The 17571-nt window shown below is 38.4% G+C and overlaps 2 protein-coding genes across 4 annotated transcripts in view; both read right to left on the reverse strand.

The window, feature by feature from the left end:
* lhfpl7 (LHFPL tetraspan subfamily member 7) overlaps positions 1-4021 on the reverse strand; it is a 157015-nt gene extending 152994 nt beyond the window's left edge. The window contains exon 1 of the mRNA XM_039662441.2: positions 3592-4021. Coding sequence (XP_039518375.2) covers positions 3592-3903 — 312 coding nt within the window. The 5' untranslated portion in view covers positions 3904-4021. The remainder of the gene's footprint in view (positions 1-3591) is intronic.
* Positions 4022-8501: 4480 nt separating this feature from the next.
* Positions 8502-17571, reverse strand: part of akap10 (A-kinase anchoring protein 10) — a 28941-nt gene continuing 19871 nt past the window's right edge. Inside the window, exons 7-15 of one of the 3 annotated variants that reach the window (XM_089129875.1) lie at positions 16161-16284; positions 15558-15694; positions 14954-15098; positions 14695-14865; positions 14456-14565; positions 10868-10947; positions 10581-10633; positions 10375-10470; positions 8502-9644 (exon numbers count right to left, since the gene is read on the reverse strand). In XM_089129875.1, coding sequence (XP_088986001.1) covers positions 9639-9644; positions 10375-10470; positions 10581-10633; positions 10868-10947; positions 14456-14565; positions 14695-14865; positions 14954-15098; positions 15558-15694; positions 16161-16284 — 922 coding nt within the window. In that variant the 3' untranslated portion in view covers positions 8502-9638. Of the gene's footprint in view, positions 9645-10374; positions 10471-10580; positions 10634-10867; positions 10951-14455; positions 14566-14694; positions 14866-14953; positions 15099-15557; positions 15695-16160; positions 16285-17571 lie in introns of all 3 variants that reach the window. The other 2 variants (XM_089129876.1, XM_089129874.1) reach the window with 2 other exon arrangements.

The following is a 17571-nucleotide window of genomic DNA, read 5'->3' on the forward strand; positions in this document are numbered from 1 at the left end:
TTGGCTGCCTATTAAGTAGAAAGACAAAAAAATGAATCTGTACCTGACGAGTAAACAGAGACAAAAGGATGCCAAATAGTCCAAATGCATGTTGCTGTTGAAGGCCACTCCCACCAGTCTACTAAGGTTACACTTCATCAGTCAAACCTGCCTTGTTTTAGTAGGAAATACTCCTAAGCAAACTTTCAGGATACAAAGAATCGTAAACTCGGAGAGAATGAAATTTGAAAAATTTCAAATCTGATTCCAACCACATATGGAAGTGGTTTGATATGGGAGTCCAATCAGATTTTAACAGATGCGTCACAGTCTGAATTAGATTTCAAACTGTCATATGTGTAGAGAACATTAGTGATGAAAATGCTGGAAATATTCATACAGTGTTCAAATGTTATGTCCAAGCAAAAGGACTACCATTCTGAAACAGGGCGCTTTTTTTGAGAAAAATCTTTTTTGCCTGCAGTCTGAACATAGCTTTAATGTCCTAAGAAATTTTTAAAAAATGAATTATTGACTAGAATACAACAGGTCTTAAGACCCCTCATATAATTAAATATTGAGCAACACAATATTTTACTGGAGTAAAAAGAACATCAGGACACAACCTCAATGAACGGGTGTCCTCTTTTTGTCATCCCTTTTAGCAGTTCATAATACCAGACACATTTCATAACAACATGTGTATTACTCGGTTCAATTAACAAAATGCACACAGAGCTGTCATTTTAGTTCAGACTCATTTCACACATAAATCCCCATTATATCAGGAGCTGTCAATGTGACCCCACTTTCCACATCCATAACAATAAATCCACATTTCCAACTAACGCAAAGCAAACTATTGTACTACAGGTTTTATGAAAGAGTGGCAGTTTTTGTTGTCAGGTAGTGTTTAAAGACAAAATTACAATTAGAAAATGAAGGAGAATTCTATATGATTCATTAAAGGTGCTATATGTATTTTTTAGTGGCCTCTATCTGTGATGTTTCAGATTGCAACCAATTTTTACAAGAGCGCTCGTGCTCTTACATGTGCTCGAACAAAATCCGACCCGGAAACTTCACATAGAAATAGGAATACTGGCCTTCAGAGGTAATAGCAAAACCCGACAAGTGGATCATTGTAACGTGTGATTACAACCCCTCCACACACAGGCAATTAAAAAGGTTTCATTTTAGAAGAAAAGCTACATTTAGCACCTTTAAGAATTCAACGCTGCTTAAATGCTGAAATGCCAGTGGTGAAAGGTCAAATATGGGTCAAATTCAAAGTCCCCCTGTAGTCAATAGTTTTATCCCTTAAAACTTATATTTGATCACCAAAATGACATATTTAAATGTTTTTTTCCTTTAAAAATGTTTTCTTCGTGCCTTAAAATAGTACATACCTCATTTAGTCCATGCAGATCAATGAATATGCAAATGATCCCCACCTCCACTCACTCACACCAGCTCAAAGGCACTCATTGACGATCACACATTGACGTGATTGGTTACAAGGTAGTCTGTGACATCAGAAACACCAGCAATTTCAAACCGTGTTTTTGAGACTGTCTTTGGTTCACTGCGGTTTTAAGGGAAAAAATACTTTGAATTTGCACATGGTTTGTCTTAAAACACATTAAAAACACCACAACACTAAAAGCTTGATTTTCACCACAGGGGGACTTTAACACTTTTTTTCTAAAGAGTGTTTAAAAAAAAAAAAAAAAAAAAAAAAAAGATGTTGTGAAATGTGTTTGTTTCAGCATTCTGACAGTGTGACAAAGCCTTTTTCCAATTTCAAAAAACAATGTATTTATAGTGTATTTTGACTGAAAAAGGGTCAAAATGAACCAAAGGCAGTAGAAAGTTAACAGTGTGAAAAAAAGATGCAACTTTTAAGCATTTTATATAATCCAGAGTAATATGTTTGCTATTATAATGGTCACATTAGGTGCACAGCAGCATGGGTGAAGTGAAAAGTCACGTTCCCCAAGGACAAATCAGCTGAGTTTATTGAGGACAGTCCGATGAAGTCTGATAAACACTCATGTATGACTAACCTTCCAGGATATCATGAGCCTCTATTGGCACAATCCCATTGCTTAAGTGATGGATTTTTTTTTTCAAGTGACCCCATTTTAGACACTGGATAATTTGCAAAGGTTACAAGGTTGTAAACTGCAAAAGGAAATTTCAACAGGATGTGTTAAACTATGTTTTTATTCTTGGAAGTATGACTGATCAGCATTTACTGGGATGGTCCCATTTCTACTCTAGCTTTATGGGCTTTGAATTATTGAAAATGACTGCACTTTGCTGCTAAGAATAGATCTGTATGTCAAATGACTGAAAACCATGGTCCTGCACTGAGATAAGCAACGTTTGTGCTTTTATTTCCCATCATGAAGAGGGAATGTGCCAGAAGTCATCAATACCATGTGATTAGCCTATATATTTTAATATAGCACCTTTCACAATCCATGTTATTTCAAAGAAACATAAAAAAGGAATATAATGTTGATTATTCAATTAAGGCACTTTTGACTATACTTGCAATTCTGAAATAAGTCTCCACACTTGTGTTTTTTTTCTCTTTAAAACATTCATTAAATGTCCTACAATACCTGATCATAGACTTGAACCAACAACCAATAGGTATAGCTAATCTAGATTGGAGTAATGTGGGATTGTGTGAATTCATGATACTGTAATGACAATTTTATCACTTTTTGGAGAAAAACTTGGACTTTTGGAATAATGACACTATATTTAAAAAAAAGTTCACACTTTATTTAAGGTGACATTGTTCTTACTCAATTAAGTCCTGAGTAATATGAATTAACGAACTTAGTTAGGGTTTGGTTTAGGGTTAGTTACTGTTATTGTAGCCTAAGTACATTTGTGAAGTCACCTTAAACTAAAGTGCAACAAAAAAAGCTCAAAATGACATTTCTGATGTTTAAACGGTCACAATACCAATAGGGGTAGCTACATATCAAGGTTGAAAGAAGTAGACAGTTGAAATTCGCCAATTTTTTAACACTTTATGAATTAGAAAAAAGATTAACGTAGCCTATAACATTTCAACACTTTACAAAATAGGGAAGACATTAAAGTAATAAAAAACTTTGGTTATGCTTTATTTTATGGTGTCATCAACTCCTTTTTGCATTGTAATTATATAATTAAGTACCAAGTAATATTAATTAACTACGTGCTGTGTACTTATTATGGTTAGGATAAGAATAGGTTTTTTTGCATTTAATTATGCACACCAGTAATTTATTACTAGGCTACAGTAACATGTAATGTGTAACAAGGACACTAAAATAAAGAGTTACCTAAAGTTTTTATATGTTTTAACCAACTCTTTAAAACTAAAAATGTCTTAATAGAAGCAACATTTCTTTAAAATCAGCACAGAAAAGTTCCCCTGTGCGATTGTTGCTTCTTGTGCACGAGCAATTCAAACTGATGTCGAAGTAATTTTATCAGGCTGCGTTTGATTCAAAAGTTGCAGCGTCTTCAACATTTATACCAAATACCGTTTTAGATTAGTATTTTATTTTTCCTCATATGTTAACCATATAGCCATATCCAGCCTACCTGCCAAGAACTTGAAGGAATCTCTTGAAATTTCCCCAGCCCGCCGAAGGTGTAACATCTGTACATATGATCCTGAGACTCGGAGCAGTGCCACAGGAGCCCGAAACTCACGGAGTCCTTGTTTTTCAGGAGGTCCTTCACTATCCATGCGGGAGAGATGAAACTGAAACTGCAAATCGCGACCAGGGAGGAGGACAGGAGCACCCAAAAACACCCGACACAGCTGAACATCCTCACGGCACCGTGGGGTAACGAGACCGGAGACAGATCGATTCCCAGCCCTTTCCAATTCCGATCAAACAGCGCGTGCATCTGGAGCGCGCTCACCCACTGTGTGACATCAGATGAGCACCACTAATCACATAAACAACACACATGAGTTGCCGATACGTTGAGAGTGCCACTGAGAGCCAGATCAGATGCACCAGTGAACTAGTGAGCGTACACAACTTTTCAGCTTAATGTAATTCCAGCACGATCCAGTTTAATACAGAAGATATTCCAGTTAATTCATCTGACTGAGAGGAGGCAGGTGGAGGACAAAAGACAACAGTCACACCCAGAGCTCTGAAAGCACTCTGAGCAGCCACAGCAGGTGCTCGATCACTATGTAGTCAGATCTGAATCCTATCTGCTTGTATTAATCACAGCCCACATATAACCACCACCATCCTCATCATCATCATCATCACCATCTTCCTCTCGACACTGAGTCGCTGCTCGCGCGCTGCAGGAGTGAGAGCACAAACTTACTGCGCTACAAGCCTGTCACAGTCACATGGATGTGGGCGTCACCGCCACCGCAAAGTGTTCAGACGAGTTTTTGATTCATGAAAAACTGAATCAAATTGTATTTTTCCCCCAAAACCTGAAATTTATAATACCATCATAATAGTTTTCGTGCTCTGTGCTTCGTTCGCCTGGCTAATTTCAACATACCCGCACCATTAAAGGGACATTATTAAATATAAGATGACAGAGTATAATCCAGAAATCTAAACAATAATAAAAACAAGTATGATGATTCATATTTGAGCTATCGTATTAGGAGTTTGAAGTGGAACATTTCCAAAAAGTGTGAAAGCGTCTTACACTGCCCTCTGGTGGTGATTTACCATATACCATGGATTTTTCCCTTTAAATATGAGAATATAGACACATTACATAGTTTAAATCATCAGAGAACAAACATCATGGATATTTATATAATATACATGGCTAGAAATCACCCCTCGAGCCCCAACGGTAACATTGTGAATATGTGATGGGAGGAAAAAATATACACTCACCTGCGGCCACTTTATGCTGCTGAAGTTAACGCGAATATCTAATCAGCCAATCATATGGCAGCAACGTGGTAAATACGATTTGCTGAAGCAATCAGATAGAGAGCCAGATTGGGAAAAAATGTAAAACAAACATAGCCTTTTTAAATCCATTTTTCAATACTCTATCATATTAACCATACACTAACTGGGTTATAGTTATTACCAGTCTAAACCCATCAGTGCGAAATATTAATGCATAGGCGATGTAACGTTTGCCTCACGTAGTTATTCACGGTCGTGTAGAGCCACCTATTGGATTTACCAGGTCACAACACACTTCAGGTAATTTCTCGGAGCGAAATGGACGAAGAAAAACTCATCAATGAAGTAGGGAGTAGTATGAAGGAGTAGGGAGTAATCAATGAAGTAGTTGCTTAGACAACGGATTACAACAAAATAACAGACTTAACAAGGTGATAGACACGTTTACTTGGTTAATAACGTTCAAACATCAGCTATTTTATTCACTTAACATAAAATATACATCCAGTTTAAACTCACCCATCTTGCAGCTCTTGACTTCTACCAGGAGTTGATTCAAAACTGAGCTCGTCCGAATAGAATGTGCGCGTCCGGTGTGCGATACCTGTGAATTGTTCTAGACGTGGCGCGACGCGGCGCTGCACTGCGCGCCAGGTGTGCGACCCCCTTAAGTCCCTCCCCTTCCGGTCGACCACAAAGACTACAAACCCCAAAGGCGCACATTTTCTCCCAATGAATGAAGCTAACTTTACTGAGGCTGTCTGTCATTGTTTCTACAGTCTTCCGTTATAATCGTAACGTTACGCCGTCCTACCTGAGTGTTTTGTACGAGACTGCACACACACGAGCAGCGGATCTCGTTTCTGAGCGATTTTCACATAAAACTAAATGTTACTCTTCTGTTGTATGACAAACTGCGACGTTTTTGACTTTCAGAATTATCTTTTAAATTGAAAAACATCATATATGTAATTGAGGGCACAGTTCAGACGGAATAAAAAGATAAGTTGTCTCTCGCCATTGACTACCATTCATATTTTTTCCGAAATAAGGTCCCATGAGCCGGAAGCGGAGGGGCGGGACTTAGGCTCTCTATTGGGGTGATTTAAAGGGATAACTTAGTTCTCAAAAATAAAAATTCTGTCATTAATTACTCGTCTTCATTTTCCAAACTCTTTCGTTAATTTTTGAAACACAAATGAAGATATTTTTTAAAGAAATCTGAGCGATTTCTGTCCCATTTTTGTCCCTCCATTGACAGCTACGCACTTTGGTGTTTCAAAAAGTTTATTGAGATCGTAAAACTAAACCATATGAATTGAGCGGTTCGGTCCATATATTCTGAAGAGACACTATTGCTTTATATGATGAAAGGATTGAATTTATGCTTTTGTTCACAAATAAACATTCATCAACTCACACATCAGTTGTGGTAAACGCATGTTCGCTTGAAGTGCAAGAACAAATGAGGTTCATTCTCGTGTTAAACAGCCCGTTTGAGCTTCTGCAAGAACCAATGACTCGAGGTTTGCTTTCCCATGTCAAGCAGATTCATTTGAGCTTCTTTTATGTTCACTAATCAATGTTTAAATAAAAGCATAAATTAAATCTGTTCATAAGCAATGGAGTCTCTTCACAATAATTGGACTAAACCAATCAATTCATATATATTTTTTCTCTTTATGAACTTTTTGAAACATTCAAGGGGACAGCGTAGCAATGGAGGGACAGAAAGCTGTCAGATTTTATCAACAAGATCTTCATTTGTGAAGAAGATGAATGAAAGTCTTACGGGTTTGGAACGACTTGAGGGTGAGTAATTACTGACAGTATTTTCATTTTTGGGTGAACTAACCCTTCAAGTGACTTACAGAATGGTTGTTGGTGCCAGACAGGCTGACCTGAGTATTTCAGACACTGCTGATCTCCTGTGATTTTCAAGCAGCCATCTATAGAGTTTACAGGAAATGGTCAGAAAAAGAGAAAATATCCAGTGAGCAGCAGTTCTGTTGGCGAAAATGCCTTGCTGATGCCAGAGATCAGAGGAGAATGGCCAGACTGGTTCAAGCTGATAGAAAGGCAACAGTAACTCAAGATAACCACTCGTCAGCAAAAGAGTGTCTCTGAAAGCAGAAGAACTCAGCTCAGAACAGGAATCTGAGGCGACAGTTCAAGCTACTGTTCATTTAAACCCCAGTCTACCTGAGTATTGTTGCTGACCAATGACCATGTCCATCCCTTTATGACGACAGTGCACCTATCTTCTGATTGATACTTCCAGCATGATAGCATGTCACAAAGCTCAAATCCTCTCAAACTGGTTTCTTGAACATGGCAATGAGTTCACTTTACTCAAATGGTCTCCACAGTCACCAGATCTTAACCCAATTGACCACATTTGGGATGTGCTGGAGCAGAGATTCACATCATGGATGTGCAGCAGACAAATCTGCAGCAACTACATGTCAATGTGAACCAAAATCTATGCCACTAAAGATTAAGGCAGTTCTGATGGCAAAATGGAGTCCAACCCGGCACTAGCAAGGTGTACCTAATAAAGTGTCCGGTGAGTGTATTTTAAAGGAGTAGTTCACTTTTGAAAAAACTTTTGCTGATAATTTACTCACCCCCATGTCATCCAAGATGTCCACGTCTTTCTTTCTTCAGTCGAAAAGAAATTAAGGTTTTTGATGAAAACATTCCAGGATTTTTCTCCATATAATGCACTTCAGTGGGAACCAAACGGTTCAAGGTCCAAAAGACACTTTCAGTGCAAACTGCAAACTGTTCAAAGGGCTTTAAATGATTCCAGATGATGAATAAGCGAAACGATCGCTCATTTAATAAATAAATAACAAAGTTTAAGTTTTATAAGCTCAAATGGTTGCCTTGATCTGTTCTGTGATGCGCATTCGTGACTCTCCTGTTTGAACTCGTTCATCAAAATGAAGGAATCTTTTTCCGAGTCAATTCGTTCGTTTAATTAACCGAATAACTCGAGAACGAGTTCGAACAGGAGAGTCACAAACGTGCATCACAGAACAGAGCAAGGCGAGCATTTGAGCTTATAAAACTTAAACTTTGTTATTTATTTATTAAATGAGCGATTGTTTCGCTTGATAAGACCCTTAGTCATCGTCTGGAATCGTTTAAAAGCCCTTTAAAGCTGAAATATTTTCATCAAGAACCTTAATTTCTTTTTGACTGAAGAAGAAAGAATGACATGGATGACATCTTGGATGACATGGGGGTGAGTAAATTATCAGAAAAAGTTTTTTTCAAAAGTGAACTACTCCTTTAATGCTTTTTGCATTTTCTTTGGAACTAATGTGAGGTGGAAAGCAAAACAATATTTCGATGAACTGTCGTGCCAAAACACTAGCCAATGAGAACTTTTCACTGTAAGCCCCGCCTACACAATTTAAATGCATGCTTTTTATTTATCTAAAATTGACTTTAGCGTAACTTAATTTTCTCTTAATTCATTTTTAACTGAGTTATGCTCAATACTTTGGGCCCAAATCCAGTTTCACAGTGCATATCGGTATATCCTGCCTACACAGGTAAAGACAAATACAAAAGACAAACACTTAGTCAAGGGACGTTTCAACATTATATGTATTTAAATCAAACACATTTAAATATATTATAGATTAAGTACACATTTATGTCAGAAAACATATTAGTGGTACATAGTACCAAAAGTCGTTTGTCTGTTTCTCGTCCACATCTCAATGAGGTCCAAAGCAATAACTTCATGTCCAAGTACGCGATTCAAAAACAGTCATCATTGAGATTTGCTTAGACAGATTTTTGACATATCATACAAAAAAAAAAAAAGACAATCACCATAAAAAGAGCTAACATTAATATATGGCGGTAAACCAGGAATCCACATTTATATAGAACGGGGATAAACATTGCAGTTCAGTTTGCGTATCTCTACAGTCTCGAATCAGGTTTTAGATGAAGTTCTGCAGTCCGGGAACATTCTCCTGTTCCCATTCCAGTTTCAAACGTAACATCAGTCACTTCGGCTCCATGAGAGCGGGACAGAACAGTCTCAGACACTGATTGACTTACATCCACTATGGCATACCATAAAACTGTACATAGCCACCTTGGGGATTTCTGCATTTTTGTTTTTCTCTTTATTTGTACTAAAAAAGGACCTAAGCACTTAACAGCCACTCTTTAAAAAGGTGAATGAAAAAGAAAGATAAAAGAGAAGTGTGAGATAAGAACGGAAAAATCGTAGTAAACTAGTCACCGCCACTTCGTAGACCAGTTCCAGTTCAGATTCCCGTGTGCTTAACGTCGGTCGACATGGTAAAAGCTAAACGCGACAGCGACTCAGCTGGTTTTTGAAATTCCACAGCTTGTGTCAGTGTTCATTCAGTCTTGTTCTGTTGGCCCGGCTGTGCGACAGCTCTCGCTTCTTGGTTGACTGGTTTATTTACGTCTGTACTTTAACTCATTTTGCACCTCTTCAAAAAATAAACACAAATCCTTCTGAGTGCTAGAAATGATGGGGTGGATCATACAGAAATCTTATTTTGGCTATTAGTGTGCATATCTAAACACTCAGGCTCTCACACACAAACACATGCAGGAAGTCACGGAATGCCTCTTTCGGTCCTCACTGATATGTTAACGCAGTTCAGCTCTGTGTTGGTCTTCAGGTTGTTTGGGCGTCAGGAGGGATGATACGAGCTGCTTCCACACTGAACCAGAGGCTCATAGCTGATGAAAACAGAACAGATCAGATTCTGCACACCTTCTGAAGATATTCAGACAGAAATTTAAAATCATAAGAATATTGAATCAAACCAATATGGAAGCTTGTTTCCGCCACTGAGTAAAAAATAAATAAATAAATAGTTGCAACGTTTTCTCTCACACTTGCGAGATGTGAAGTCAGAATTGTGAGAAATAAAGTCGCAATTGTGAGATATAAAGTCAGAATTGCGAGATATAAAGTCAGAATTGTGAGATATAAAGTCAGAATTGCGTGATATAAAGTCACAATTCTGAGGGAAAAAAAAGACAGAAGTGCGACTTTTTATCTCACAATTCTGACTTTTCTCACAATTGCAAGTTTACATCTCGCAATTCTGACTTCAACACATAATTGCGAGTTTATATGTTGAAATTCCGACAACTTTATCCCCCTCAGAATAGTTTAAATCTCACATTTCTGAATTTATAACACGGAATTGCTACTTTATATCACGCAATTTTGACTTTATAACAGGCAATTGCGACTTTTATATCTCGCATATGTGTGTGTGTGTGTGTGTGTGCATCACTTCGCAAATGAGAAGCACACAGATTGAGAAATCACATTTGTTTTCCAAAGAATAAAGTAAGTCTGGGTTTGGAATGACTTGAATTAAATGACAGAATTTTCATTTTTGGGTTAACTATCCCATAAGTTAAAGCATGAATGCAAAGACAAAATAATATGGTGTACTTTTGTTGACTTTACTTCAGGGCTTTCATGGTGTCCCTGCTGCATGACATCATTTACGATCATCTTTGCAATCTTCCATGCCATCTCTTCTTGTGCCTGAAACCAAAAACAAAGTCAGTATATCATGAAGCATAACCAGCTTAAATCAATTACCATTGATTAAAAAGATGCCACATGTAATAGGAATGCAACAAGCAGGTGCACACCTCATCTGAGTTTCCTTGCACCCATTTCTTCATTGCTTGAGAAAACATTGAACCTGTCAGAAAGGAAATAGTGAAAGTGAGCGAGCTGGAGAGAGCTGTATCCTGCTTTCCACCGCTCTTCACCACAATCACCCCACATCACCGGCTACTTATAGCCATGGCAACACTCTCCACACAAGAGCACTTCAGCATGTCATAACTAAGAGACAACTCACAGAACAAAACATGTGCAAGTGTGTTTAAGTGAGAGAGAGGAGAAAAATCAAATCTGTGTGTGTGTGTCCTACCCTTGGACTTCTTCACATCTGGTTCTGGCTCGGCTTCTCTGATGAACTGGCCCAGCTCATTCACCTTTCCAAAGGTCATTCTTCTGAGATGAAAGCAAAACACAATGAATCTAGATCTGAATATTTTGTGTATAACACAGGGCTCCAGACTAACTTTTTTTACTAGGAGCGCTGTTGCCCCTGACTGAAAATTTTAGGAGCGCAAGCAGAAAATTTAGGGGCACACCTTAAATCAGCTTGCAATGCAATTATTCAAATTTCCCCCAAAATAACTGTAATAATGAAAAATTCTTTAATAATAAACAGACTTAACATTATGATATGCTGTTTTATTTTAATGTTTTTCACAGGACAAAAAAAAAAATTCTGGTAGCACTGGGGCTGACAATAAATTACTAAACTTAATTTAGGGTGTAGATGAAATTAACTTTAGTTATCATTTATAATGTCTTAATATTAATTAATAAAAGTAGTGAAAATATGTATATGGAGTGAAAATTGCGAATAAACATCCTACTGTTTACAATGGTATTATTATTATTTTTTTAGTGTTTAAATAAGAGTTTTCCAACATCTTTGTTTTTCGTTTTAGGACAATCTTTAAAGGATTAACAAAAAATGTGTTGGTAATCACATAAAAAAATACAAAAAAATAAAACATTTATATATATGATATTATTTAAGTGCTGGGAAAGGATGTGTAGTAGGCTATTTGTAAGCATTTGACTATTTCTTACACATTATCATATTTATGGTTAGAGTTAACTTACTATATTAGCCTAAATCCATGGTTCTGTTAGGCTGATTTGTGGACTGAAAGCCTTCTATAAGTGTTTCTCCATGTTTCCACGTCAGCGCTGTTTGATCTGATATGGTCTATAAACTCTGCGCCGAATCGGAGTGTTTCTCACTGGATCACGTGGTGTTGATGTTATTAATTCTGAGGCGAATTCAATGGATTTCTTCACTGGATCGCCTAGTAACAGTAGTTGCGTGAGCGAGATCGGCCCGCGACTGGCAAGTTGGGGCTTTATTTTACTGTCAATGGTTCAGATCGCTGCGGCTGCTCCACGGTCCTAATTATATTCGTTCCACTTTCATTTTGTTTGCATTCGCTGCTAGGTGACGAATAACGAGTCGATAGATCGCTGATTGCTCAGACGCACATCAGGTTGTGATATTTGTTTCCGTCTCCTTCCCACAGGCGTTTACGCGCGCTATTCTTGTCACGGATTCATTGACGCGCCCCTTCCACACGCTTTACCATGCGTTTAATGTGTGGCAAATTTACTGGTCGCACATGTGCGACTGGATGTAAAATTCAGTCGCACACTCTCAAATTTTGGTCGCAAAATGCGACTATTTGGTCGCAGTCTGGAGCCCTGTAACACCAGGCCTCAACAATAAGGATCTTTTTTCTGCAAGCCCAATCGGACCACAAAAAAAATAGTACATTTTATTTTTAGCTAACATTTTATGTGCCGGGAAAATGTACATATTTTAATTCAAGTGCTTATTTTTTCCATCTACGTCAGCCTGAAATCATGATTATATGAATGCATTTTATTTTTGTTATTAAAAAGAAGAATAAAGCAGCAAATAATACAAACAACAGGAATACACAATAGAACAAAGAAACTAAATAAATAAACTACGATGTACAGTAGGTGTTATGCTGTTTTTACACCGGACGCGAATAGCGCGTCAAATTCGCGCCTGACGCGTCTAGTTTGACGCTTGTGTTAATTCGCGTGTCAAGAGTGAAACTGACGCGCGTAAAAACAAAAGTTTGAAGCGAAATGTACGCGCGTCAGAATCGAAATCCGTTGGCGGCCATTGTTTTTATGTTGACCGAGCATTTATCGAGAGAGTCACCGCTCTGTATTTACTCTGGAGAGCAGAACAGTGGCGTGGGGATCATCGTCGCCGTAGGCCTATGTTTGTGTCCACCAGACGCTTCGGAGGCGAATCGTTTGGCTAGTTTCACCATTTGCTCGCTCCAGGAGCTGCGCTGGATGACGGCCGCTGGCAGCGGTACTTCCGCCTATCCCGCGCCCAGTTTGATGACCTGTTGTCCCGCATCGGACCGAGGATCACCCTCGCCCTCATCCACCTAATCTAGCTGTCATTTATTTTTGTTTTGATGATAAATAGAGCCAGCTTCCAAAAGTTATTAACTTGTCCTGTGATTTTCTCTCTCACGTCCAGACACGAACTTATGCACATATGTTGATTGTCTTTACATCATAATACTATTTCATCTAATCTAGATATGGAATGAATAACATTCAATACAAAATGAACATGTCCCGTATATTGAAATAATGTTTTAAGTGATAAAATATTTGCTTTGTTGTGCACAATCCCACCATGCTTTTAGTCATATTACAAAATAATTTATTGAAGCATCCAGACACTTCACCACGTGAGCAAGCAGCTAGGCTCCTGATTGGTTAACGCGGCGAAAATTCACGCCAAAGTTCAGATTTTTGAACTCGGGCAGCAGACGCGAATTCACGTCAAACGTGTGAATGCACAAATGGCACTAACTAAATCATTCGCACGTAACTCGCTTAATGCACCAGACGCTCAATTCGCACGAACTTGACGCACGAATGAGGCGTATTCGCGTCTTCCGCGCCATGCTACACGCCTCAATCGCGCCGCAGGAATTTTTTACGCGCGTAACGCGTCTTTGCATTGACTTAACATTGAAATCATTCGTTATTCGCATCCGGTGTGAACGCACCATAACAGTCCCAGATAGCAGACTGACATTGAATCAACGTGGAAATATGACATCGAAACAACGTTGATCTGACATTGTTTTGCTCATCGAATTAACGTTGAACCAACGTCAGATGCGTCATTCTTTCAAAACTAACGGAAAATCAACTTGAAATCAACGCGTTGTTTCAACGTTATGAAAGCAAAGCAATTTTCGATTTCATTTAGCTTTGAAGAATGCCGCGTCTGACGTTGGTTCAACGTTAATTCGATGAGCAAATCAACGTTGTTTCAATGTCATGAGAGACGTCGTTTCCACGTTGATTCAATGTCAGTTTGCTATCTGGGGTGGGTGTTATGTAAGAAATACTGCAGAAATTGAATAATCAAAAGTAAAAATAAAACACTTCATAGTCTTCTCTAAACAAATTAAATATAAATTGATTCTTATTAAAGATACAAAGGTTATCCAGTCCAGTCAAGAGAATTGAGTGATTTTCTGTCTTGTTTGAATAGCATTACTGAAACAGAAGGTAGAAGGTATATTTGTCTACTGTCACTTTAAGACTGAATGCATGGACCAAATATACTGACAAATATACGTTTTTGGACGTTTCAACTGTTCACGTACGACATAACTGACTGTGTTTATGAGAATACTCCACACGATGGACATTTTTACATAATTGTGTGTGTATATTTGACCATTTAAGTGCAATAAGCCACGAAAGAGAACTGGATTCGGCATAGCATGCTGTTCGCGGCTTCTCTAACGATAAACACTTTATATCCTAACCACATTATATATCCTCATACCGCACAGCCCTAAAGGAAGTATGGGGGTTTCAAACCCAGACTCACCCAGCATATGGTCTCTGGTAGAGAGACTCAGGGTCCAGACTAGCGATGTCCACCGTTATCGCCTCATCGAAGTTCTTCAGGATCTTGATTGCTGCTTTTTTAGTACCTTGCTGCAACCGTAAGTAAAAACATTTTGGGATATCAGAACAGTTACTCACCCATATTCCTGAACAATCGTTGTATTATTATTAAAAAAGAGCCATGTGGCCTTTTGTGCCACCATTAAACCAGTGAATGACCTGGGCTTGTGACCCTTCCGTGACACCCGAGTTGCGGTCGCTTTCCTGGGTCCAGCCCTGGTTCGGAGTGTTGGCATTTCCTCCAATGAACTCGTCCACCCGTACAGAGTTAATAAGGTCACTCAAATACTTGTAGTAAAGGTTGCTTGACAGGAATCCTGGCATGTAAACCTGAGGTTGAGAAAACTTCAGTATGAATTTCCATCTTTATCATCCCTTGCACACATTTACATGAAAGAGTTGAGGTGACGTATCCCACCTTCTCCATGGTGGTCCAGGCCTGTCTTAGTGGAGTGTTGAAGCAGTCTGGGAGAGGTCCGCCTTCTCGACATATATTGGATTCGATCTCCATCCTTACAGAGTCACCGAAACCCAATGGATTTGTGGCTTGGAGTGAAAAATACCTAAGGAGAACATATGAACTGTCATGTCTTCTGTCTACCAAACCTAGAGAAATCATTATGCTGTATCAGCGTATCAGAATGATTTCTGAAGGATCATGTGACACTGAAGACTGGATTAATGATGCTGAAAATTCAGCTTTGCATCACAGGAATAAATTACATTAAAAAAAAAAACTGTTATATTAAATTGTAATATTTACACAATATTACTGTTTTAACTGTATTTTTGATCACATAAATGTAGTCCTGGTGAGCAGAAGAGACTTAAAACCTGAATTTTGAGAAGTTGTCCAAATTTATCCCAACTATCGTAACACCAATTAAAAAAAAGGTTAAAAAATCTTTTCACTCAATTCACTGAGATAATTTGATGACAAGTCGGTTAGTTGATCATCCTGATCCATCTCTAGTACTAATGTGCCACAACAGAGATTATACTGAATTTCAGATAGGACATACTTGTCATAAAGGATCATGGCATCATTCTGGGCTTCCTGTCCGTCATACTGGCCTTTCTTGGCAGCCAACTGATCTTGAAAGTTTTCTGCAGCCAGCCAGAACTGCAGCACATTCATTGCGTCCTCCTTCTCCATGTACTATTTTGACACACACACATACGCGCACACACTTTGAATTAGGTTTCAATCCCACTTTATAATCCCTTGGCACTTTAAATGATGTCTTGGATCAGAAATCCATCAAATTTTACACACACTTGCACTTTTGGGGAATTCTGCTATTCTGAAACAGGTTTTGGGCAGATTGTCGAGCTCAGCATATTTCCTGTGCTTATACAGCTCTATGCATACATTTGAAATTTGAACTTGAAAGTGTGTTCTAAAAGGACACCTAACATCTGGACTCATGAAACACTTAAATCCAATTTTAAAGTGCATTTAAAAGGTACAGAATGCCACATTATATATACACAATTCAACATCTGTATATATAAAATGCATATATGAATGAAAAACAGCAATAATTGGGTTTCTAAATGTAAAAATCCTTTAAACATGCTCAGAAGACGATGCCTGTTGGTCAGTCATGAATAAGCATCCTCACCTCAGAGAAGTAGAAGAGGGCTGACTCGCAGAAAAGGATGTCCGCCAGGAACACAGAGCCACTGGTCAGCACCTCGATCTGGTACTTACAGAAATAATGGCTGCGCAAGAACTCGCTAAAGTGCCTGTGAAACAGATACCAGACATTTCCATGTAATTACAGAAAGAAAAGCCACTGCATAAACAAATATTTCAAATAAATAAAGAGCAAAGAGAGCCACATTAATTTAATCTAAATTAACATTAACATAATTAAAGCAAAATAACAATTCATGCCCCCCGTCCTGTAAATAAATTTCATAAGAAGCAAGAACCACCTCCATGCAAAGCATATTTTCTGGAGGCAGCACAACCCCAGCTCTACACCTCGCAAAAGCAGTTTGTACTCAAAAACAGCTAGAAGGAGAACAAAGGAATGGAACAAAATATATTTAATAACAAATCTCTGAATAGTTTTAGCATGCTAATGGATATAACAATGTTAACGGTAGGGTAGGCAATTTCGTAGAGGTTAGCAATAGCAAGCTAGCTTTACAAGCAGGATATCTGAGATATTGCAGACTCTGCACACAGCAGTGTCTGCAAAGCCTCGAAACTGCGTTAGGGCCGGTTCACATATCCCGTCTTTTGCGCGCTCAAGTTCGTTATTTCAAATGTAGGTGCGTTGTATGCGCGCTCATAATGGAAGCGATGCGTCCGCGCCGCGTTGAGATAAAAACATCTCAACTTTTCAGAATACCGCAAGCGCACCATACGCACACAATAGGTCATGTGACAAGAACCAACTGAAGCGCAACCGCCCTGGCGTTTTGGAAAATGGAGAATGCGGCGCACCCAGCGTTTTCTACACGTTTTAGGCGCTATATGTGAATCCGGCCTTATATTACCTCATGTTTACAGTAGTACTGTCAAACGATTAAAATATTTAATCACGATTAATCGCATTAATGTCATAGTTAACTCGCGATTAATCGCACATTTTAATCTGTCCTAAATGTCTATTATTTTTTCTCAACTTAATGCTCTTATCAACATGGAAAAGTGAATCGGCTTGCTTTGTGCAAATGTTTTTTTTTTTTTATTGAAGACAACTTTAGCATTTACTGTGTTCAATTTCACACTAACATTCTGACTTGGAGCAAATAATCTCTCAATGTAACACTGTCCATCAATAAAAGGGTGATTTGGGCCCCGTCCACACTACTGCGTTTTTGTTTAAAAACGGAGAATTAAAACGAATACGATCTCCGTCCACACCAGCGTTTTATCTGCGTATTAGAAACGATCTCTGTCCACATTAAAACGATGTTGCCCTGAGCATGATGCCCTGAGCCTTGATGCCCTGAGCATGTTTTCTTGACCGAAAGCTTTTAAATTTATTTAAATTTGCTATTAAGGATTAAATTTAACTA

This window comes from Pimephales promelas, chromosome 4 (genome assembly GCF_988280905.1).
Source record: "Pimephales promelas chromosome 4, fPimPro1.hap1.1, whole genome shotgun sequence".
In the NCBI taxonomy this organism is placed as follows: domain Eukaryota; kingdom Metazoa; phylum Chordata; class Actinopteri; order Cypriniformes; family Leuciscidae; genus Pimephales; species Pimephales promelas.